Source organism: Oryctolagus cuniculus, chromosome 9 (assembly GCF_051225735.1).
Source record: "Oryctolagus cuniculus isolate XC-2025 breed Fujian yellow rabbit chromosome 9, ASM5122573v1, whole genome shotgun sequence".
NCBI classification, from domain to species: Eukaryota; Metazoa; Chordata; class Mammalia; order Lagomorpha; family Leporidae; genus Oryctolagus; species Oryctolagus cuniculus.
The window spans coordinates 3,580,882-3,605,010 of record NC_142875.1 but is presented as its reverse complement, the minus strand read 5'-3'; the positions used below and the strand labels follow the sequence as shown (position 1 = coordinate 3,605,010).

The following is a 24,129-nucleotide window of genomic DNA, read 5'->3' as shown; positions in this document are numbered from 1 at the left end:
CAGAAGCCATCTCATTCATATGTTAATTTTGCCTGTAGGATTGAATCCTGGTTGATCAGCTGGCTCCTCTGCTGTTCTTGTTAGAAAGTGGGGTTGAGCGCCACAGCGGTCAAGATGTCAATAAAAGCAGTGGCCTTGTTGTAGACTGCTGCACAGTCTGGACGTGCAGCTGGCTAGAAGGCCGCACAGCTCCCTGACCGAGCTTGCTAGGGCAATATCAGACACGCTTCCTGCAATCCTGACCCTGAAATAGACTTGTAACACGTGTGTCTGTCAGGAATTGCCAAGTCTTCCTGGAAAATGCTTCAGCGTGCGTTTAATTTTTCTCCTGAGAACGGGTTTTCTTTCCTCATCATCTTTTTGAAAATAAGTATGTTTGGAATCTTGTGTTTATGAAATCTGGGGCTGAGGGGGTGCCCTTCCCGCCTCATGCATGCTCCCAGCTCCCGATTCCTGGTGGATGGCCCCAGCCTGGCCCAGTTTCGTCAAAGGCGCCTGCTCTCCCGTGTTCCCCGGGGGGCTGGTGTGAGCACCAAGTGGCACCCTCAAGAGAAGGCGGGATGTACGCCCGCGGAGGCCTGGTGTCGCTGCTATTTCTTGCCCTTTCCCCTGCACTCTGTCCAAACTGCAGGCCACGGGCAGGCCAGCTTGGACCCGAGCAGGGGAGGCCCTGAGGGAGCTCCTGACACCAGTGCTCAGGCGGAGTGACAGTGCTGAGCCCTGCCTGTGGCCTTGGCCTTCAAACAGCCACCCTCCCACTCCTGCCTCCGGGGGTCTTGCTGCCCTGCCCCCACTGGCAGAACCAGCACCTTGCTCCTGCCACGGGGGCCTCCTCCTCTCTGCCCCACCACATCAGAAAACCCCCCGATCTGTGCAGAATCATATAGCTTTTTAAATAAAGGGTTTTACATAAGGTTAAGGATAAATAGTATTCCAATGCTCACTAGAGAATATGTAGAAAATTAAGCATTCCCCTCCAGGCCTAACCTCCTACAAATATACGTGCTGCATTTTTCCCATGGCCTGGGTTGATGTTTTAGTGGAGCTGAAATTACACTCCCCTACAGATAGACATCTGATTTCCAGCTTGTGTTTTTAGCTCCATGTTGTTCATAAACATTTTCCATATTTCCATATAGTCTTTCTGGATATCAGTTGAATCTTCACTGCTTATAGAAGGCAGAAGGGTTTCAATAGAGAAACCTTGGGAGATTTGGATCAGTAAAGGAACAAACACAAAACGGTTCTGTGTCTTCTGCAGCCGCCTCCGTTGCCTTCCCAGGCTCTGGATGGGTAATCGGGTTGTTCTCTGCACAGAGTTTATATATTGCTCTCTGTTAACCAGACAGTTTCATTAAATTAATCCATCATGGGGTGAGTGCCATTTAACTAATTGTGTCTTTAGTGTGGGATATTTGTTATTTCTTTGTGTAGTTGTTCCTGTAATTAAGATAAGAACAGACATCCACTGAGGTGCTAATAGTTATTTTTAAAATATAACAAAATGAATGATGCAATTTAAAATAAGACCTCTAACAGAAACTCTCCTTATGTATTCTGCAACAGTGCATGAGTGGCGGAAGTAGCTACCAGTTATGTAATCAGACCTTGAAACACTTCTTTTGACTTTTTTCCTAACAATCAGAAAGAATGATCACATTTGTCTTAACATTTGATTCTGGGTTGAGCATTTATAGTTTCTGGTTTTCACTCTGTATTCGGCATGGAGTTTACCGAGCACTCGCGTGAGGTACAGAGAGAGGATGAGACCCATTCAAGGGACGTTCCTCCTCCTCCTCTCTGCAGGCTCTGACTGTCAAGTTCATGTTGATGACTGTCTAACTGCCCTGCCTCCTCTCTAGGAAACTCGCATTTCTCCCACGTACACAAATACTCTTCCAGACAGGATGTCACAGAACCATTCCTCCACATTTCCAAAAGGGAAAAATAGTCGTTTGAGCAGAGCATGACAGACCGCAGGGTGATTATATAATGATCCTGAAAAACAAAACACAGGCACACAAGCACAACAGTGCTGCCAACTCGGGCCGCCGTTTGCACAAAGCAGGTGGAGAGGAAATAGCTGCAAACAAGAATCCGAGTGTGGCCTGGATAAGAACGCTCAGGGCATCAGAATAGCAGAGCCAGGGGCCGGCTTTGTGGGTGTGGCTGCCTTCTGTGATACCGTATGAGCACAAGTTGAAGTCCCGGCTGCTCTGCTTCCCGTCCAACTGCCTGCTGATGGCCTGGGAAAAACAGTGGAGCATGGCCCAAGTACTTCCATGTGGAAGACCCAGAAGAAGCTCCTGGCTCCTGGCTTCAGCCTGGCCTCACCTTGGCCGTTGTGGCCTTAAGGGCACTGAGCCAGTGGATGGAAGATCTGCCCCCCACCTCATAGCTCTGATCTTCAAATGAACGGATAAATCTTTTCAAAATATAGAGAGAATAGTGCAGCCGTTGGCAAAAGATAAAGAGCACAGCTGTCCTAGGAGAGGCTAAGTCAGTGACCTGGTGGACGGGGACACACCCAGCACTGGGGTTGTCCCAGGCTTTCTGTGAAAGACGCAAGCCCGCTCACGCTCCCCAGGCCAGCTCCCGCCCCACCCTTCCCCACGGGCGTCCTGCTCCGTCCTCAGTCTCCGTGTGCACCCAGGAATCTGAGGTTTCCTTCTCATCCGGAGCTGTGCTAACCCGAGAGCCAGAGGTCCTTGAATCACAAGCCTGGTTTCTTAAAAGTTCCTTGCAAGTTTCCCTTTCACAAGTCTCCGACTGTAAAGATTCCAGCTGAAGACACAGTGTGTGTTTTTTGAAAAGGCAGGGTTTGACCTGCAGAGGGGACGTCAGAGTGATGGACTGCATATTGGCCTATGCCGAAGTACGGAGTTCTTGATTTCCTGCAGACTCAGGGCTTTCTCAACCCTCTAATCTCAGTCTACTCACCAGTGAAATGGGTATAGCAATATGTCTTCTTCCCAGGGTAACTGAGATACAACAGACAGGATTTTAATGTCTGAATGGTCCTGGATCCAGAGAGAGCCAAGAGACACGTGGGCTCAAGTTCCTTAAGGGAAAATGAGGCCCGGTAAGAAGTCAGCACCAGACCCATTTCAGAGGATGTTAGCCCACCCATATGAGGTCGATTTGTAAGTTAGAAAGCAGCGTAATTATATTCAAGTGTCTGTGTGTGGGTCCAGGCGTTTCAACCACACTTTGTTGCTAGCACTCAGAATCTTCTGCAAGACGCTAAGACAGTTCTGTCCCTATTTCTAGTCTAGACTGGCAGTGGTGTGCTCTGACCGGCTCCCTCTAACATGGAGTGGCCTTGAGCGGAGGGTCGGGGCCGGGACTGAGGGGTCTGGAGAAAGCCCATTCATTCACGTATTATCTTCTTTCAGCGCACAGATACTGAATATTGGAATTTTGGACATCTTTGGTTTTGAAGAATTTCAAAAGAATGAATTTGAGCAAGTGAGTAGTTTTTCTTTTAAACTTTTCTGAACTGTAATAACCTGTTTCAATTCTTTGCTAATTTTTTTTTTACTTTTTTTTTTTTTTTACTTCAGTGACAATTGTTAAAATAATTTACTTTCAAATGTAGAATCAAAGTCAGGACTTTACCCTCATGTTATGAATGAATATCGCAGGTTTGCTCACCTCTTCAGCATTTCTGTGTGGCCTCACACACAGATGGAAGGCTCCCACACTGGGGAATGCCACTTGTCTTCGAAGACAGCGCAAGGTGAAGACCTGAGTTGTGTTTAGGAAGGGCTACTTCTGCAAGGCAGAGGGAGACAGGACACAGGAGTCCTAGATCAATGCAAAGGTCTCTGGAAACCCTGGGCAAAAGTCAGAATGGAAATCTTCTGTTGCTGTTCGGGGATTTGTCTTGTGTGACATCCGTGCAGGGGACAACTGGACAGTCATATATCTGCCAAGTGTTAGCTATTTCTAATTCATCTACAATTTAGTGTATTTTAAAAAGTACTAAGTTATTTAAGCATCTTAAATACAACTTCTTTTTATCAAATTAAATATGTCCAAAAATTCAGTGTTAAAGAAGAACATGGAAATACCTTGTGGCGTAGCCTGCAGAAAAGGGAAACACACAGCTAGAAAGACAGAAAACCTGCATTGTTTCCAGGAGGAGCTCTACAAGGCCACGCGTGCAGCAAACTCTGATGCCTGTGTAACTGGTTTGGCCTGCTTTCTCAGGGTAGATGAGTGACTAATGACAGCGGAAATGAGACTGAATAGGATGTATCTGAAATCTGATTCTATGCTGTGTGCAAGCGGCACTTTCCCAGCCAGCAGAGGAACGGTCTCCTGATTCGTAGGACTGGGGCAGTAACGGGTTGGTGGAGTTGTGCAGTCGTGACGGATGTGTGAGCGCAGATGCCCTGCTGTCATTCTCTGTCACAGCGGACGTGGGTAGCTGTCGTCACTGATGTCAGTAAGGACACTTAGAGACCTTGTCCCGGTCAGCCTGTTTGTTTCTGGGAGAGCCGGCTGCGTGCAGCTCCTCCGTCCTGCTGACTCACCCAGCTCACCTGGCTCAGGTGAGTCAGCAAGAACCCAGCTCCCTGCATGACGTTGCAGAAGTCCAGTCGGAAAGAACAAGGAGGCCTGACGTTTCTTTTCTCTTCCTGCTTTTCCGGGGATCCATAGGAAAGGGAAACCTTTGTGTTTCGTGGTGATCTGTCACCATGAGTAGAACAGCAGTCAGCTGGCCATGACCTGCGGAGCCCACAGCACCCGTGGCCCCTCTGCAGGCCGACCCGGAGGGCAGCTTCGCAGGCTGTCGGCACCGGCAGCATCAGGTTGCCATGGAAACACACACACACACACACACACACACAGCCAGCGCTTGTCCCTGACCTGGTGGGTGACGTCACATGACGTCCCTCCCCGTCCTTGGCTGTCGCTCTGCACCCAGACACGGCGTTGGTGCTGTGGCTGCAGTCTGGCCTCCCAGCCCGTTCCCGCTCACTTGTTTCACTACAGTTAGGTGAACCCATTAACCCATTGTTCTCCCTCCCGCTAGATGATACAGTTTAGAATAGAGTCATGGGCTGACATTTGTGTGTCACAAGAACTGACATTTTGTTCAAGTCTAAAGAGTGAATCTTTGCGAAACACCTAAAGCTAGTTTTAGGAATTTATGGATAAAGATTATTGGATAGAAATTATGAAAAAAGATAATTTTTAAGATTTATTTATTTATTTGAAAGAGTCACAGAGCGAGAGAGAGAGAGATCTTTCATCTGCTGATTGACTCCAAATGGCTGCAATGGCCTGGGCTGGACCAGGCCAAAGTCAGGAGCCAGGAGCTTCATGCACGTCTCATACGTGGGTGCAGGAGCCCAAGGACTTAAGCATGTCCACTGCTTTCCCAGGGCATTAGGAGGGAACTGGACTGGAAGTGGAGCAGCCGAGACTCGAACCAGTACCCATGTGGGATGCTGGTGCTGCCACCCAGGCTTAACCTGCTATAACACAGCGCGGTTCCCAAAGATAAATATGATTTAAAAAGCATTAATAGGTTTGTTTTACTATTATGCACAATAGCAACTAGACATGGAAGGGACATTATTTTCTCAACCTTAATTTGCATATCGGTGTTTATACAGGTCACTGTTTTGAGTGATCCATCCTAGAGTCCTATGTCATTAACACAAGGTGGATTTCTTATTTTTTATTCTTCTGCAGACTTCAAATACTTAACAAAGTAATGCTATATTCAGAATCAAACCTGGAACAATGTTAATGCTTTTATAAATGTGTATTTTACCCTGTTAGGGGTCCAGGGGCTCACCTGTCAGCTGTTGGCAACAATGTCAGCTCCACGTGCCGCAGTCACGTCTGAAATGGCAATTTGTGTATAAAAGAAATTTAGTGAATGTCTTTTCAATCGGAATTTAAGAAAAAGCAAACTAATGTAAGAAAAGACTTGGGTTTCCTAGTGGTTGTCCTCGCTTGAGAATGGATACCTGTGTTTGTTGAGGATTGTCCCTCTCTAAGAAGCTGGATTGATGTCTAGCACAGGGACACAGCTGAGCAGCTGTTCAAAAACACCCCAGACTTCAACGTCCCCTCTTGCAAAAACCTCCAGAAACTCCAAAGGATTAAGTGGCCGTTAGGGATATTCTTAAATGAAGATCTATTTCAGCTAGTAGGAAATGTCTTTGTCTCATTTTGGGCTGCAGTAACCAAACACCACAAGTGGGTGACTGACAGACAGCAGAAACTGACTGTCATGTTGCTGGAGGCCGGAGGAGGGGCGAGGTGGAAACACTGATGGTCTGTGTCTGCTCCCTGCATGGCGAGTTAATCCCAGGTCCTCACAAGGAGGAGGTGCAAGGCCCGGAGGGCCCCCTTCACAAGGGCAGAGCCCAGGGACCCACCTCAGCACCTGGCAGAACTCCACCTTCCGATCCCATCACCTTGGAGTGGAGGCACACAAACATTCAGACCATCGCGAATGTGTAATGAATCCTTTCTATTCAAACTACTTCTTATTGCAATGAAGACGATTTTTAAAGTGAAAATGCATTTATGTAACTCACCAGTAGTTTTATACTTTAATGAGAGGCATTCTAAATAGAGTCCCAAAGTATAACTTGGAAGATTCTGACTTTGTCACTCTGATTAATTAGTTATATTATTGTTGCCTCTTTTCCTGTTATGCAATACCTAAATTTCATCAACTCTACTTTCCTTTATTATGTAGAGTTTAACTCTAATACCATAGAAATACTTTCCAAATCTTTGCAGAGAAATCCTGGAAGTAGAAATACTCTCCAGTTCTAAGTGCTTGCTCAGTGAAATCCAAGTATACGAGGCTGGATAAATAGACAGTAAAGGAGACCAGGACGCCCTGTTTACACGTTTCAGTGCCAGTGATGTTAGCAAAGAGAATGCACTTCGGGACATAAGGAGTGGAAAGGAAAGGTAAAAACATTTCTACTTCCCGATATGATTGCGCATCTAGAAAACCCAAAAGAATGAATAAGACCATTCATACAAACAGCAAGAGGACTTGGCAGAGTGGCAGGATGTGAAGTTAATAACACATACTCCAAAAATAACTGGTTAGATGATATAATGGAAAACAAGTCAGCATTTCCTTAGTCAAAAATAAGTAAACAACCTAAGTGTTAGAACTTTAAGATGCTTCTTGAAGTCAGACAGCATTTATGGAGATGCCAAGACACTGCATTTTCAGACAGAAAAGCTTGATATTAGAATAAATCCAATACAGTATTTATATGTTAACTTAGGGAAGAGTTCTTAGTCAACTTCATATTTGTAAATTGGGACGAATACCTCCCTGTGTTAACTTACAAGTATAACTTGAAGCAATGCCACTACAAGTAGATGAGGAATGAATGATAGAATGAGAACAAAACAATCGTATAGTTCTGAATAAGTCATGAATCTAGGCAATGAATATCAATGACTGCTAACATTATTGAGAAAAAAAGCATACATAAGACTACCGTCAAGTATTACTACTAAGCAGGGAGGGAGGGAAGAATGTGGGAGGGGGGGAGGGCAGAGGAGGGGCGAGGGACCTGAATTCAATGAAGCTGCTCCATGCAACTACTAATTAGCAGGAACCAAAGATGGAGGAAAATGATACAGTAGAGCAAGAGGCTGTTTGCTGCAAAACCACAGGGCAGGAAAGTGTGTGGGCGGAGACCTGACTTCTCAACACAGAGGACAGGGAAAAGCACAAAAGGCGGGGAATCGTGGATTAAAAATGGTCTAAAGACATCTCCATCCATTAACGCGTGGACATTACTGGACCCTCGTTTGTGGAAGTATAAAAAACCCCGGGACTATGCAGGGCAACGTGGAGCCGAGATACCTAATTTCAGCAGCAATTATCGATTCTACTCTGTGTGATGACAGGACTCTAGATGTGTTTAAGTTCTTATATTGCAGAGAATCATAGTAAAATATCTGCTGATTTACAGATTCCATGTCTGCAAAACATTTCAGATGAGTCCTCGGGCGGGGGCGGGGGGGGGGGCAGCAGGAAGGGAGAAGCGGAATCACCCATGAGCTGCTGATTGGTGCTGATTGGTGAAGTCAGGCGATGAGGAGTCCTGTGTTGTCCTATCCTGTTGAACATGTTCACAGTTATCCACAACATGCCGTGGGAAGCAAATGAGAAACACGTTGAGATGATGTACATACTATTTAGTGAATGTTAGAATTTGTCTTCTCCAAACACAGTAGTACTGAGTTTTGCCTTCTACATCTGCACTGAAGAGCAAAGTAGTGGGAAGAAATGACTTAACATACGATAATTTCCCTGTGAAACACATACATATAAAGATAGACCATGAATCTGTTGAAGCCAGTAGAACTGCATATCAGCAGTCTGCTCTGAGAATTTAGCAAATCTGGGGAGAATGCGTTTGTTCAAAGTGGAAACTGCTGCAGCAGAAGGTGAAATTCTGATGTGCGGTTGTCTTCAGGCCGGGCTTTGTCTTGACTGATTTCAGAAGAGGCACCAGGACTGGAAACATTCCCTGCGTACAGATGTTTCCTACAAAGCAAGATTTCATAGAAATGACCAAACTTGAAAACAGACGAGCAGTATGCTATGGTGACTGAAGCTTTTTTTTTTTTTTAATTTTTTTTTGACAGGCAGAGTGGACAGTGAGAGAGAGAGAGAGAGAGAGAGAGAGAAAGGTCTTCCTTTGCCGTTGGTTCACCCTCCAATGGCCACCACGGCCGGTGCACCGCGCTGATCCAAAGCCAGGAGCCAGGTGCTCTCCTGGTCTCCCATGGGGTGCAGGGCCCAAGCACTTGGGCCATCCTCCACTGCCCTCCCTGGCCACAGCAGAGAGCTGGACTGGAAAAGGGGCAACCGGGACAGAATCTGGTGCCCTGACCGGGACTAGAACCCAGTGTGCCAGCGCCACTAGGTGGAGGATTAGCCTAGTGAGCCGCGGCGCCAGCCGTGACCGAAGCTTTAAAAGCATTTTGAACAGAGGCTGTGTTTCCAGCTCTTGTACTTAAACTGAGGGATGTGTGTTCTGTATATAGAATCATTACAAATATCCACAAATTTTTTAATTTTTATCTTTCAATTCTGATCTTAGCATATTATACAGAATGTGGCAATAAATTTAGCTAGTTGGTTTGTTATTGACTTACCCCTTTTAAGAAAGAAAAATCTGTATTTGAAATTTAAGAGACGAGAGAGAGAGAGAGAGAGAGAGAGAGCACTTCCGTCTGCTGGCTCACTTTGTGAATGCCTAAAATGGGTGGGTTAGAAGCAGGAGCCATGAATGCAGTCCAGGTGGACTGCAGTAGTGGGCAGGAACCCGACTCCTGGAGCCAGTACTGCTGCCTCCCAGGGGCGTGTCGGCAGGAAGCTGGAGTCAGAAGCCAGAGCCAGGTCTCAGACCCACGCAGAGCGATGTGGGACGTTACCCACTTAATCTGCACCTTAGCCACTAGGCTAAACACCTGCTGCCCTTTAAATCTGTATTTATTTGAGAGATGGGAAGGGGGAGTGAAAGTGGGAGAGAGATGGATAGACAAAGAGGTGGAGAAAGAGCAAGCAGACAGACAGAGCGCTGACTGCTTACGACCAGCCTGTCCAATCTCAGAGGCTAGGATTGAATGACAGGTCTCTATTGCGTGTTGCCCTGTTGTAACAGGATTCCTGAGACTGGGTGACTTAGAAAGCTCAGGGTTCCCGAGCCTGGAACGTCGGAGATCGAGGCACCCGCAGGTTTGGTGCCTGGGGAGGGGCCATCTCGGCTCCCAGGAGGGTGCCTGAACAATGCAGCCCCCAGGGTGTGGAGAGGTAGAAGAGGGACAGGGCAGGGGCGGGACTGAATATGTCCTTTTGTAAGCACAGAGAGGGCATTCATCCCGGCAGGAGGGCAGAGTCCCCGTGCCCGGAGCACCTCTGCAAGGCTCCCCCTCTCAGGGCCTCTGCACTGGGACCCCCTTCCAACACTGGAGCTTAGGCAGTGCCCCCTCACGATGCATGATGCAACTGGATTCCCAGGGCAGCATCACCAGGAGCCCGGGCCCTCGGGAAGTGATGTCGGCTTGAGAGATCCGCCCTCTGGGATGAGACTGGCAGGTGCCCCTAGGAAAGAGCTGGGGTGGAGGCCGCACCCTGTTGCTCTCGTGTCTTCACACGAGGACAGAGGGACCCAGGCAATGCAGCAGGGCAGCCTCCCGGAAGCAGAGAGCAGCCATCCAGAGACTGTGCTGGCACCGTGAGCTCTAACTGTCCACTGCTGATAAGCGACCCAGTCTGCTGGAGTCCTTTGTTACAGGACAAACACAGCCCAGACACCCAAACAGCAACGGCTTTCAGTACGGGAGAAGATGCCATGGGTTGGAACTGTTGCATTTGTTTAATGTTGAGTCAGAGAGAGGCTCAAAGAAATGTGGATATAGAACGTGATTTTTTTAATCTGTATAAAAATAATATCTTTGTGCATGTGCAATAGCTGCTTTTTATATTTGTTTAAATCTATTTTATGTACTTTGATGTTAAAATATCTTAGACAAACCAGAGGACAGAATGTTTGCTTGCTGTGAGAAACAGCAATGCACCAAAAAAGAGGGACAGGGGAAAAGGGAGTAGAGTTTAAAAACAATAGAAAGTAAAACACCGGACAGAACCAGCAGCCCAGGCTGCAGGCGGGAAGCAGTGGGTTTGGCAGTGGATGCGTGCAGGGTTCCTCTGCATTGGCCAGGGCTCCTGGTGCGGGCCCCTGGGGACCACACAGTTGGGCACACTTCACCTGCATAGCCCCGTGCTGGCTGGCTGGTGCTAGGACGAGAGTAGGTACAGTCTTTTCCAGACAAGGATGGCAGAGAACATGAGGCTGTACAATCAGTGGAAATTTGGAGATGAGCTACTATGAAACAGAGGTGGTTTTTTAAAAGATTTTATTTATTTATTTGAAAGGTAGAGTTATAGACAGTGAGAGGGAGAGGCAGAAAGGTCTTCCATCCGCTGGTTCACTCCCCAAATGGCCGCAACACAGCCAGAACTGTGCCGATCCGAAGCCAGGAGCCAGGAGTTTCTTCCGGGTTTCCTACGTGGGTGCAGGGCCCAAGGACTTGGGCCATCTGCTGCTGCTTTCCCAGGCCAAAGCAGAGCTGGATTGGAAGAGGAGCAGCCGGGACTCGAACCGGCGCCCATATGAGATGCCGGCGCCGCAGGTGGAGCATTAATTAGCCCAGTGCTCCACAGCGCCAGCGCCTCATTACAGAGTTTTGAAATGGAAGCAAACAAGAGAGGGGCTGTCCCCTCACAGCCCCCACCTGGCCATCTGCTAGACAACATGAAGAAATCAGGGAGAAGCGAGTTGTGAGTGGCGGTCTGCTGAGCCCCCCGCGTGGGCTGGGGGTTCAGACGTTCGTCAGATGCCCACAGCAGAGCCGTTACCTTGGCTCACTGCAGTCTTTCTCCAGTGGATGTCTGCGTGGTTAACGTTTGTTTAGATGAGAGCTATTCATGTCTCATTCAATTAATGTTTGTGGAGTACATCAGAGAAACACCACGATCTGACTTCTGACGTCACTCCTATGGGTATGCTCCCTCTCCTCACTCTCTCTCCGCCTTTCTCTCTTTCTCTCATTGATTTTATTATATAGGAGAGTCCTTCAGAAAGTTCACAGAAATGAGATTAACCTAGGAGTTTATTCTGGTGCAAAAACTTTTTGAAACCATGCATCATGTTTCATAACACAGATTTTCCGTGAACCTCGTCAGATCCCTCATATGTATGGATTTCAAAGATTTTTTGTACCAGAATAAAGTTTTCTATTTTAAGTCTAGTCTTCCATGAACCTTCTGAGGAACCCTCATCCACACAGAATCTGATGAGTAAATTAGTTAATGGATTGTGTATTCTTTGTCCCATCATCTCTCCCAGTGAGTTCAATCACATCTGCATATTAGAATCACCTGGAAGGCTTTTAAACTAGATCAATGTCTGGGCCCCCCTCTGATTTAATTGGTTTGGGGTCAGGCCCAGACATGGCCCTTTTTTAGAAAGCTCCCCTGTTAATTCCAGCGTGCACATAGAATTGAGATTCACTGTCTAGTGCCTGGGGCTGTGCCTGCAGCTGGAGTCAGCTTTAATTAATCTCCCACTTTAATTCTGTGATGTATATGTCATGCTCTATTTTATTTTTGCCTCAGATGTATTTCACTGAGTAATAAAAATAAAGGGAGAACAGTTGGTAGAAATTTACTCAAGAAATTAAGTTTGTCATTAATACAGATGACGGGCCATCTGGATAAGCAGTGCGGTTCTGTAACTAAAGAGTGTTTTCAAGGGGCGCATAATTTTTATCATTAAACCCGTTAGCAACGGCATTTAATGTACAAAGCATGTATTTTAATTAGAGAAGGGTGCATGCTAATTAAGCAGTTACTCAATAATTATTCATCATCGCTTGTGAATCCTCTCCTTTCACCCACATTCGGATTGACCTGGAGGAACACCTGGAGGTCTATTGCAGCCCAAACAGAATTCTGAGGGTAGAGAGAAGCAGCAGAAATAATGGTCTCTAACCTGGGTTGCGTGCAGAATTCTCCGCTCCATCTTCCTCTGATTATGTTGAGTACATTAGTTAATGCACCCACACCCACACACACATGCACACACACACACACACGCAGTCCCGTGGAACAAAATGAAGAGCCAGCGGGTCGCGATTTCTGCAGCGTGTGGTGGAGTGGTTGGTGGCATGCTTGCTTTTCAGCTGGGTACCTGACTCTGGGAGGGGTCTGTGCTATGAACGTGGGCAGTTTTGAAGTTCTTGCAGCACCACAGCTGTGCTTTAACTTCGGCACAGGCCGTCAGTGTTTTGAACGCTTTAGAACAGGGAAAGGCGAACTTTTGGTAACGCATTGTAATGAATTCCTTGCACCTCGCCCCTGAACTGTACATGGTCCTGGTGATTCACTGCGCCACTCAGCCTTTGCTTTCCCCTGTTAGAAATACAAATATAGATTTAGTTCCAGAAAGCAGCGCTGTAATAAAAGCTACACGCTGAAATTCAGTCCACAGGCTATTCGGTTTTATACTTCAAACTGGAATGTTCCCTGTGGGATTTTAATAAATTACTTTAGGATTTTTTTTTCCATTCCGGAATACAAAGAACATGATGTACAATAAAAGGCCCAGGTATATTGTAAAGGTCATCGCATGCCACAAAAACGAACAGCCACAGGACACAGCCGCTTAGAAGTGTTAGAAGTTCAATCGAGGCTCTGTGTTTTATGAAGCGTTTTGACCAGGAGAGTCGTAAATTGGGTTGCTCCATCCCGAGCCGGAGGCCAGATCACGGAGAGTGAGCTGACGGGGGCCAGATCTTCAGAACCTCCTGGGACGGGAGGGGGCATGGGGCACCTGGCCCTCCGCGGTCTCCCACTCCGGGTGGCCTCCTCTGCCTTCGTGCCCAGTGTCACCGTCTTGATGAACCCAGGGAATCAACCCAGGGAAGCCAGTGTTCCGTCTAGTAAGATACTCAAGGAAACGTCTACCACAGCTGTGTTCTGTTATGGAAGGGCTCCGAGCAGGCACATCGGGCCCCAGGTGGTTGGCCCGACAGTCCAGGCTGGGGGTCTCGGTCAGGCAGAGATGCAGACCACCTGCGGTGCGAGATGCGGGGCCCGTTCTATTCATGTGTTGGGGGCATGCACGTCCCCCCGCGTACTTCCCGTCAGAGGGTCTCAGAAGGAGAATCAGTCACGGCTGTTTCTCTGGCATCCTGGGTGAGCCTGCTTTGCCCTTGGCTGTTTCATGTGTAACGGACAGCACCTTGCTCTCCATGGCTTGACCAGTCTGTTCCTTCAAATACACTGCACTCATGGACACTGCCCTTGCTACCTCTGATCTCACTCCCGAAGGCCAGATCTCTGTGTGTTTTCTCGAGGGACTCAGCAATGGGCAGAGTTACAATGTACAGGTCCCGGGATCAGAAACTTCCCGATAGTTCCCTTCCATGAAAAGAGGTCATTTATGTCCTGTCGGTTTGCTGTAAGTATTCACCTGTCTTAATAACTTTATAGCATTTGCTATTCATGAGTCACAAAGTTGCCTAGTGATAAGGGAGTTCAGTAAATTATTAGATGGAGGGAACACATAGAAATACTGGTTGTGGTGCTGTGGCGTAGCAGGTAAAGCCGCCGCCTACAGTGCTGGCATCCCATATGGGCACCGGTTCGAGTCCCAGCTGCTCCTCTTCTGATCCAGCTCTCTGCTATGACCTGGGAAAGCAGTAGAAGATGGCCCAAGCCCTTGGGCCCCTGCACCCATGTGGGAGACCTGGAAGAGGCTCCTGGCTCCTGGCTTCAGATCAGCCCAGCTCTGGCCATTGTGGCATTTGAGGAGTGAACCAGCAGATGGAAGACTTTCTCTCTGCCTCTCACTCTTGCTTCTCTAACTCTGTTTTTCAAACAAATTAAAAAAAAAAAAACTGTTTTTGAAGCAAAGCGAAATAATTTAAAATATTTCAATTTTTCCTAACAACAATCTTTATTTCTGTTATATTGAGGATTGATTGAAGTGCCAAGTAATCGTATTACTTGAACAGTAGTGATATTATTGTGGACAGATACCACATAGTTTTGAAGGGAAAAAGTTTATCTTTCAAACCATTGCTAGGTAACACAATTGCAGTAGGAAAAGATACACACATATTTATGTCCTGTAGATTAAGGTACGCACACAGATGTGTATCCTGTTGGATGAGTTAGATGCATATGCTATGGGATAAAAACACATTTATATCCTAGAGGGTAAGTTACACACAGATTTATATGTTGTAGGATAAGATGCACACATATTTGTATCCTGTAGGATATGTTACACACAGATACGCATCCCATAGGATATCCGGGATATATACATCCATAGCCCATAGATTACATAGATTTATATGTTGTAGGATAAGATGCACACATATTTATATCCTGTAGGATATGATACACACAGATATGCATCCTCTGGGATAAGTTACACACGATTTCTATGCTGAGGATATGATGGGTGCAGATGCATATGCTGTAGAACGAGATGTGCGTAGATTTGTACGCTGTAGGGTAAGAAAAATACTTGTCTGCTGTTGGGTTACAGTATACGTAGATGTATATGGTACAGGATACAGGAAGAGTAAGGTCGTGTGGGGTATGATAAAGGTTTGCATGCTATGGGGTATGATAAATGCGAATTTACAGGCTGTGGGATATGATACACACAGGTTATAGTTGTAGACAAGCAGATTTATGTGCTGTAGGGTAAGGTAAACAAAGATCTAAATGATGTAGGGGATGATACACATACATTGACATGCAATAGGGGGTGATAAACATGGATTTATGATGTTGTAGAGTGAGACAAATGTAGATATCTATACCATAGGATAACAGAAACATAGATGCATATGCTGTAGGATATGATACAGGTTTATAAGCTGTAGGATAGGATGAACAATGATTTAGATGGCAGAGGATAAACATATATTTATGTGCTGTAGGAGAAGATAAACATGCCTTCAAATAAGCCAGTTACAGATGTCTGTGCTGGTGGGTATGACAGACGTGGGTGTGTGTGCTGTAGAATGTGATGAACATAGATGCATATGCTGTAGGATATGGAAGGCTTGGATTTATACGCTGTAGGATAAGATGAACACAGATTTTTATGCTCTAGGATGTGATAAACATGGATTGATCTGGTGCTGTAGGCTCAGACAGACACAGTTTATAGGCTGTGGAGTAAGATAAATGGATTTCCTGCTGGAGGATAAGATAGCGTGGAAGTAAGCGTGAGGATCTGGGTCCAGTGACATCGCTTACTTCTGATGGAGTAACTCGTGGGAACGGGCGTGCCAGGCCACACCGTGAGAGGGAAGACAGAACTGCTCGTGTGACACTTAAATACTGACGGCCTTCCCTCTCTTTGCCAACTGTAATAGAAAATATTGGTTTGTGTCGATATTGAATTGTGTTTGCCTTAAGAGCAACACGTATGTTTAGTGTCTTCTATGATATATTCTTATCTAAAGTGACTGTGTTTTTCGTTCATAAATTGATCACTGGAAGTGTGCTTATAAGAAAAATTTAAATAAGGTTTTACAGCTTTATATACATCTCCTGACATCTAGCTGTTGAGGAACAGAGAGGAACGATTCTCATTAATTACTAGCCAAAGAAATTAGAAGGGTGAAAATTCTAGAAATCCAGGGATCACAGGTGGAGTGGAGGGAGAGGAACGTGACTCAAAGAGAGATTCTGACTTTAAACAAATTGCCAGTGTTTCAGGTTTTAAAACGGCTCTGAAGCAGCACGGCCAGGCGCCAGTGTGATTTTAGCTGAGGTCTGGCTGTGTGGTGGACACATGAGGGTGACTTAGGCTACAGAAGTTAGCTACCTCTGGATTTACAGAAACTGCGTTTTACTGGGAAGTCATAGATGCTGGAAAAGCAATGAGAAGTAGCAGTAGGCTTAGGCCATCAGCTTTTGACCTGGAGCTAAGAATCCTTGTTATTGTTTGGGTGTCAGTATAAAATAATTATTAATTATTATTAATTATTGATTATTGATTATTGATCAATTTGAAAGGCAGAGACACAGAGCGCTCATCCACGGGTTCACTTCCCAAATGCTTGCCAATAGCCAAATGTGGCATGGGAGATTGGAGGTCAATCCATGTCTCTCACATGTACTGGGGGGACCCAGTAACCTGAGCCATCACCCGTTGCCTTTCAGGAAGCTGGATCAGATGTGGGGTGCAGACTGGAACCCATGCACTCTGATATGGGTGCCGGCATCCCAAGTGGTGACAGATGTGGCAGTGGTTAACCTGCCACAAACACTTGCACCAATAAATGATACTTAGATTTTTATTTTTAGTATTTAAGGGATATTCCAGAAGGGCCTGGGAAAATGCACACTATGAAAAATGTTTATTATGAAAACATTTTGAAATCTATATGTAGTTTTTTCATAATATGTATTTTCCATATGCTTTTTGAAATTCCTTTTATGCTTGAACTTCAAAACTTTGTTCCAAAATAAGCCCGTCTTTTAATCCCATCTTCAACAAAATGCATCAACTGCTGTTTTATTTGGTATATTTTCACTGTACTATTGTTCTCCGCCTATTATCTCAGTAATGAAAGAGGTCTCTATGTTAATCACCAGAACAGAGAGGCTACTGCAGGCCTGCCATCATCTCACACACTGCTCACCCTGTTTTTGACGGGGTTTGAGCCGTCTACACCTACTCACGCGATCCTGGCCTCACAAGGGGCCAGCCCTGGTGAGGACAAGGAAGGGAAGTCTAAAGCAAGTCACCCCCGTCTCACAACAGACCAGCGTGCTGCGCTCTGGTGGGGTTTGTGTCTTTCCTGGAATCTCTGTGTCTGAGACGTCTCCATCCCAAGACTCCCGTACTCTTCCCTCCTCCTGAGTAGCTGGACCTGTGAGGAAACACCAGCTTCCTTCCGTGTGCAGGAATTTGGCAGTGCGTCAACAGCCACACTCCATGGCAGGGGCAGAGCCCCATCCGAGCACCAAACCTTCCCTGACGGGGGTCACGTGGCAGCTGGGACTTCAGGGATGTGGCCACATGGGCACAGAGGAGACAGGCGCTCCCGGGAGACGGGCTCTCAAATGCCTCAGAGGAGCTCCTGTGCGCGAGAGCCGACCCCAGGCACGGGGAAGGCTCTTTCTTTCCACTGGGACTAGTTATTCCAGACGAGTGTTCTTTACACAGGCTCTGGCATTTTCATTATATGAATACAGGATGTTTCGTGTTAAAAATAATCCTCGATGTCCTTCCCTACACAGATGAGCTCTAATTTCCGTGGAAACGTTCTATCAGTTGCTTTCCTCTGTGCACGCGTGCTCGTCCGTCAGTACTTGGAGCGAGGTCCTGAGCTCTCGGCATCCTCGCCGGTGTCTGGGTGCTGCGTGGTGGGCACGGGGGCTCAGGGCGTGGCTGAGGAGCACCAGGTGCTGAGACTGGATGAGCTCCCCAAAGCAGTGGGTGCAGCGAGCAGAGCTAGGGCTGCAGGGTGAGCTGTGCACACTGCAGGTGGAGAGGGCTGGTGGGTGGAGGGCGACAGAGGCCAGCGGGGCGGGCATCCGGGTGAGGACGTGACCCAGGAACGCAGAGGAACCAGCACTGTCAGAAAAGTGAACACGCGAGAAGGGCACCTTTCCAGCGGCTGCCAGAAGGCATCTCGGGTGAAGTCGTGGAGCAAACGTTTTAGGAGCCTGATTCCAGGGGCAGTGGAGAGGGATGAGGGAGAGTAAGCACAGATGAGGATTTCTTAGTGTTTTTTTTTTCTGATATAAAAGGAATCAGAAAAGTGAGAGAGAAACCTAGAGGGTAAATAAGATCTTATTTTGGTTGGCTTTAACTTGTGTTTATTTAAAAATAATAGTTGAAGGTGAAGAAAATTTCATTATTTAAGATTAAGAAATTAAGACTTGACAATTCAGAAATAACATCTTGATTTGCTGGTGATGGGTCTGTCCTTGTGGGAAGAGGAACCATTAGCAGCTGAAGGGTTATAGGAAAACATTTTTGCAAGAAAAAAGGATTTTTTTTTGTCTTTTGAAAAAGAAAAAAAAATTGCAAAAAAAAACCTTTCTGATAAAGAAAAGTGTTTGTGTTTGTGCAAAAATAGGTAGATAAATACATAAATAAATGACGTTTGGTCATGAGTGCTCAGGGAAGCCCCACGTTCATTCCAGGAGCCTGCCCGGCAACCGGGAGTGCGCAGTGCGAGCAGTGTTCCTCTTGTCTCTGCGATCCTAGGGCAGCCCGGCTTTGGCCATCACTTGCTGCTGGGAGGACACACAGCTCTTCCTCTTGGAGTGATTTTTAAAGGCGCAAATCTATTTGAGACACAACATTTGCAACTTAATGCTGCGATCACCCTTTGTGTTGCTTGTAGCCTGTTCGTTTTAAATTGATCAGAGAACATGAAATGCAGCCGTAGCGCGTGGAACTCTGAGTTCTCAGGCTCCCAGGCGCTGTGTCTCGATGGGCTGATGGCTGTGGACGTCCCCCCATGAAGCTGTGTCGTTGAACGCGTGGGTCTGGGCTGCCTTGCCATCCTGTGAACTGCTGTCTCTCTCCCCACTGTAGCTCTGTGTCAACATGACCAACGAGAAGATGCACCAGTATGTCACCGAAGTGCTTTTTCTACACGAGCAAACAGAATGTGTACAAGAGGGAGTTGCCATGGAAACCACATATTCCCCTGGGAACCAGACTGGAGTTCTGGATTTTTTTTTCCAGGTATTCATATAATATAATTAGATACTTAACAGGATACATGCATTTAAATATACTGGAGACAAAGCATTTTCTTTCAGGAGGCCTGTTTCTAAGATATGTATGAGATTCTGTGACACATTGTAAACTTTTAAAATCTGTTGAGAAGCTCAGCTGTCTTGTTCTAAAGGGGTCTATGAAGAATCATCAGTTCATTGAAGGGACAAGAAGCATCTCGCTAATTTGATATAAAAAAAACTCAACATTGTTTATCCAACATGGCTGAAATTCTGCTAGCAGTTACGAGTGCCCGAAGTATAAAATCCATTCTGTGGTAAAATAAATACCTAAGGTGAATACCATAAAACAAATTTATAGTTACCTGTTTTCATTGATCTTCAAAGTTTATAAAATTTAGATTTGGAAAAATTGACAGCAAGATATCTACGTGCTTAGATACTATTTAAAATGAAGAGTCTTTGCCCATCAGCTGTTTGTGCGCTCATTGTTTCGACTCTGCAATGTAAAACTTTGCCGTAATATCTCTGTCAGATAAAAACCCATCGTAAAACAGCCGTCCCTCTTTATCGACGTGGGAAGACAGCCTATGGATTTTCCCATATCTCCAGACACTTGCATCTGAAACCAGCATTCAGCTGTTGAGAGGGCACCGTGTTTCACTTTCTGCTCTCTGTTTCTATGGAGGTAGATTTCTCAGGTGCAGCATTCTGTGTCTGCTCTGTACTTCGGTTCCTGGTAGCAACTTGTCAGTGGCACATTCATCACTGAAGAAGCCCTCTTTTTGCAGACAGCCGTCCGTCGTCAGGACGTACATGGCACAACATTCCTCTCTTGAAGGTCTGAAATGCCTTCCACTGACACAGCGTGTACTCAGCGGTCAGTGGGAAGTCTTGGGCTTCCACCACCCTCGTTCGAGCTCACTGTTCTGTCCTGGACTGTTGGACCTTACACCGCTTATCATGCTTGGGGTTTCATCCTTGGAACAGTTACTTTAACAGTGGGACCCTCGTCCCAGTGAGTTGAAAAGAAGGTGGACATTTCTGGCTCCCTTTCTTTGACACCCATTAAAATTGGTGAGCAACACACAAAGCAAGGGGTGAACCCTGCTCTGTTTTTTTTTTTTTTTAATCTATAAACATGGAGGTCTGTCTACCAGGCAAGCGTTTTCTCTATAATACAGAGCAAACTTACTGTTTCTTTTCTAGAAATCCTAACCCACTACTCTTCACCAACATTTGTAAGATTTGCAAGGGCCATGGTTGCATTTGAGGGATTATGTATTTATTTTATGTCCTTGAAGGAAGCTACTCACTCAGGTTCTTGCCACACTCCCCTGATGTATATTCTGTTTTGTTGGCTTCTGTGGCTTGTTGATGCCTTTTGCTGTTGAGGTGAAACTGCTTATAATAACATTCCACTCACAGCACCACAATTCAGTCTCTCCTGAGCCTTGACTATTGAAGAAACTGAAGGCCGCTAATTTTTTTCTTATGATTTATTTCCCCCTGTTCTATTTTCTTCTTCAGACATTTCCACAGGTTTCCAAAGTCTAGAAGACTGGTCCCCACCATTCTGTCATGGCTTTAATTCAAACATCTAGCAAACATAACACAAAAGGGTTTTTAAAATTATTGGTTTGTTTAATATTTTGAGAGGCAGAGAGAGAAAGACACAGAGAGACAGAGGGCATGCTCCTGTCTTCCGTCTCTCTCTGAATGCCTGCCATAAATGGACTATGCCAGGCTACAGCCAGGAGCCAGGAGCTCAGTGCACGTCTTGTGTGTGGGAGTCAGGGACACCAGTACTTGAGCCGTCGCTTGGTCCCTCCTGGGATCTGCATTAGCAGGAAGTTGGAGTCAGGAGCTTGGGCTGGAAACAGTATGAGGTGCGAGCATCCTACGGGGTGTCTCAGCTCTGTACCAAACAGCCGCCCACACACAGATTTCTTAAACATTTGGAGACAGTACAAATTATGATGCTTACAAATATCTTGCTAGAAACCAGTGCCTCTTCCTGGAAGCATATCAGCTTGGTTTCTCGGGCAGCGTGATTTAGCAGTCTTTGGCCTCTTCTCTTGTATTACATTGGGGCCCAATCTGTGAAACTCTGAAATACCCATGACAGACCTTACCAACAAGTAAGCACCCTCGGCCCCAAAGAGGAGCTGTGTCACAGCCCCCAGGGTGCAAATGCACTGTAGACGGCCTTGGAGCAGCTGGTGCGTCCTGTTCCACCTGCTGGATGTGCGTGCGCATGTGTGTGTGTGTGCTTGTGTGTGCATGTATGTGACTGAGTAACGGCATGTGGAGAAGACTTGACATGACAGGACACACAGGGCCATGGATGCTGGAATGGCCTGCGACTATAGTGTCAACAGTGTACTTACTCTCGAGCAAATCCATTGCTATAAAGGGAAATAAACAGCCTGCGCCGTGGCTCACTAGACTAATCCTCCACCTGCAGCGCCGGCACACCGGGTTCTAGTCCCGGTCGGGGCGCCGGATTCTGTCCCGGTTGCCCCCCTTCCAGGCCAGCTCTCTGCTGTGGCCCGGGAGTGCAGTGGAGGATGGCCCAAGTGCTTGGGCCCTGCACCCCATGGGAGACCAGGAGAAGTACCTGGCTCCTGCCTTTGGATCAGCGCGGTGTGCCGGCCGCGGCGGCCACTGGAGGGTGAACCAACGGCAAAGGAAGACCTTTCTCTCTGTCTCTCTCACTGTCCACTCTGCCTGTTAAAAAAAAGGGAAATAAACAATGGTTGCTTTTTGAAGCACCTCGTACATGACCAGTCCTTGGCAGGCTCCTGGCACAGCCTCTCTGCTTTGGGACCACTCCCCACCAGTTGTGGAGACCTGGACCTCGCCTCTGAGCTCTTCGCGGGGACTCTGCCTGGGTCCCGGGCTGATCTCAGCCATACGGAGCTGCCTGTTGGTCTAACACACTCAGCCTCCCGCTTTCTTCTCCAACTTTCCTCCCGTGGAGCCTCCCTTCTGTGTTAGCGACAGCAGTCTCTCCAGCTGTGGGTGTCTTGGCGTGAAGTGGGTGAGCTGATCTGGCAGAGCTGTCTCATGCTGCTCTCCACCCCACCCATCCTTCCTCCCGCTCTTCCCAGCCAGACCTTGGGTTTCTCAGGCCGGAAGTGCCATCCTCATCGCCAGACAGCGGACTGTAGCTGCAGCTTCCACATCTGCGGGATCAACCAACCTCAGAACAAAGCCGTCTAAAGAAAATTGCATCTGTTCTGGACATGTACACGTGTCTCCTTCCTGTTCTCATTCCCTAAGCAATGCAGATAACCACTCCGTACATGGCGCTCACTTTGTATTAGATATCAGAAGCAATCTACAGAGAGGGTAGAGGACTGCAAGGGTTGTAGGCAAGCTCTCCCCCAAGTTATAGAAGGGACTGGAGCATTGGAGGATTTTGGTGCCCTTGAGGCTTCCTGGAACCAATCCCTCCCCATGTGGGTCTGGGGGGAGGGCTCATCTCCAAACACTGCCCTCTGCCTGCCAGCCCCCACCATGGTGGTTCTTTCTCCTGGTTGGCACTAAGCCGGTTCTTTCCCACATCCACTCCCTGTGCTGGCAACTCCTACAGCCTTCTGAACACTGAATACAGTCTTCAGATTTTTCTTCCTATTAGCAAAGAGACTCAAAAAGCCTTAAGACAACCAGAGCATTTAAGATACAAGGAAATGGCCTTCTAGTCACCAAAAATGACACTACGAAAATTCTTCTCACAGTGTTCTATATGAGAGAAAGAAGTATCAGACTGTCACATTGTTAGGCAGCATTTTATTTCAAATGAGATTAATTTTAAATTGTTGCTTGCAGCTCACACACACACGGCCGTGAGTAAAAATAGAAGGTATTAAAAGCAAAGACTGATTCATTTTCTGAGTCTCTACATGAATATACTAAAATATAAATGAACATGCGCATACATGAACAAAAAATAAAAAGTAAGTAATAGAAGAAAAGCTCCCTCTTCTTAACTTTCAGCAGCCGTCTGAATGTCAGTCTTTGTTGGAAATAAATGTTAGAGAAACACTTGCCCTTCTCAGTGGGATTTTACCACAATTTTGGTGACTGGATATCATTGTGGGTTTTTTTGTTTGATGGTTCTTGTCCCATATGAATTTAGGGTAGGAAAAAATTAGGGTTTTCAAGTAGACTAAAATTGTATTCTGCTTGTTAAGATGAGAGTATACTTTTTAAATTACTCCGGTGTTGTAACAACACTAAAATACATTTTTCACTTGTGTGTTTATTCAGCTATTCAGCAAATGCTGCTCAGCACCTCTGTGCTGGGTGGTCAGAATACAACAGCGAGAAAACTAGAAGTGCATTAAAAGCAAAGACCAGTTGATTTTCTGAGTATCACATAATAATCTGAGTATCGCATAATAATAAATAAATGAACATGGGTGTACCCCAGCAATATTAGCAAGTTACGTCATGGAAGAAAACCTCTGTCTCTTCTTAACTTTCAGAAGCCCTCTGGATTTCTGTCCTTGTTGGACGAAGAGAGTCAAACGATTTGGTCGATGGAATCAAACCTGCCCAAAAGGCTGCAGAGCCTGCTGGACTCGGCCAGCACGCACGCAGTGTACTCCCCCACGAAGGACGGGAACGGCAACGTTGCCCTCAAGGACCCCGGCACGGCGTTCACCGTCATGCACTACGCGGGGAGGGTGAGTGAAGCAGCGGCGTGGTGACAGCGTGCTCCGGGGGCCCAGGGGCCCAGGGCCAGGCTTCCGTGCCTTCCGTATTGTAGGGTGCGTTATTTTGGTCGATGGAAGCTGGGTGAACAGCCTACA

General features: G+C 46.6%; 1 protein-coding gene across 4 annotated transcripts in view; it reads left to right on the top strand.

The window, feature by feature from the left end:
• The window catches only part of MYO16 (myosin XVI), a 693,372-nt gene that overhangs the window by 476,182 nt on the left and 193,061 nt on the right, over nucleotides 1-24,129 (top strand). For all 4 annotated transcript variants that reach the window (XM_070048580.2, XM_051849982.3, XM_089303408.1 and 1 more), the window contains exons 21-23: nucleotides 3,396-3,468; nucleotides 19,164-19,316; nucleotides 23,803-24,003. In XM_070048580.2, coding sequence (XP_069904681.2) covers nucleotides 3,396-3,468; nucleotides 19,164-19,316; nucleotides 23,803-24,003 — 427 coding nt within the window. The remainder of the gene's footprint in view (nucleotides 1-3,395; nucleotides 3,469-19,163; nucleotides 19,317-23,802; nucleotides 24,004-24,129) is intronic.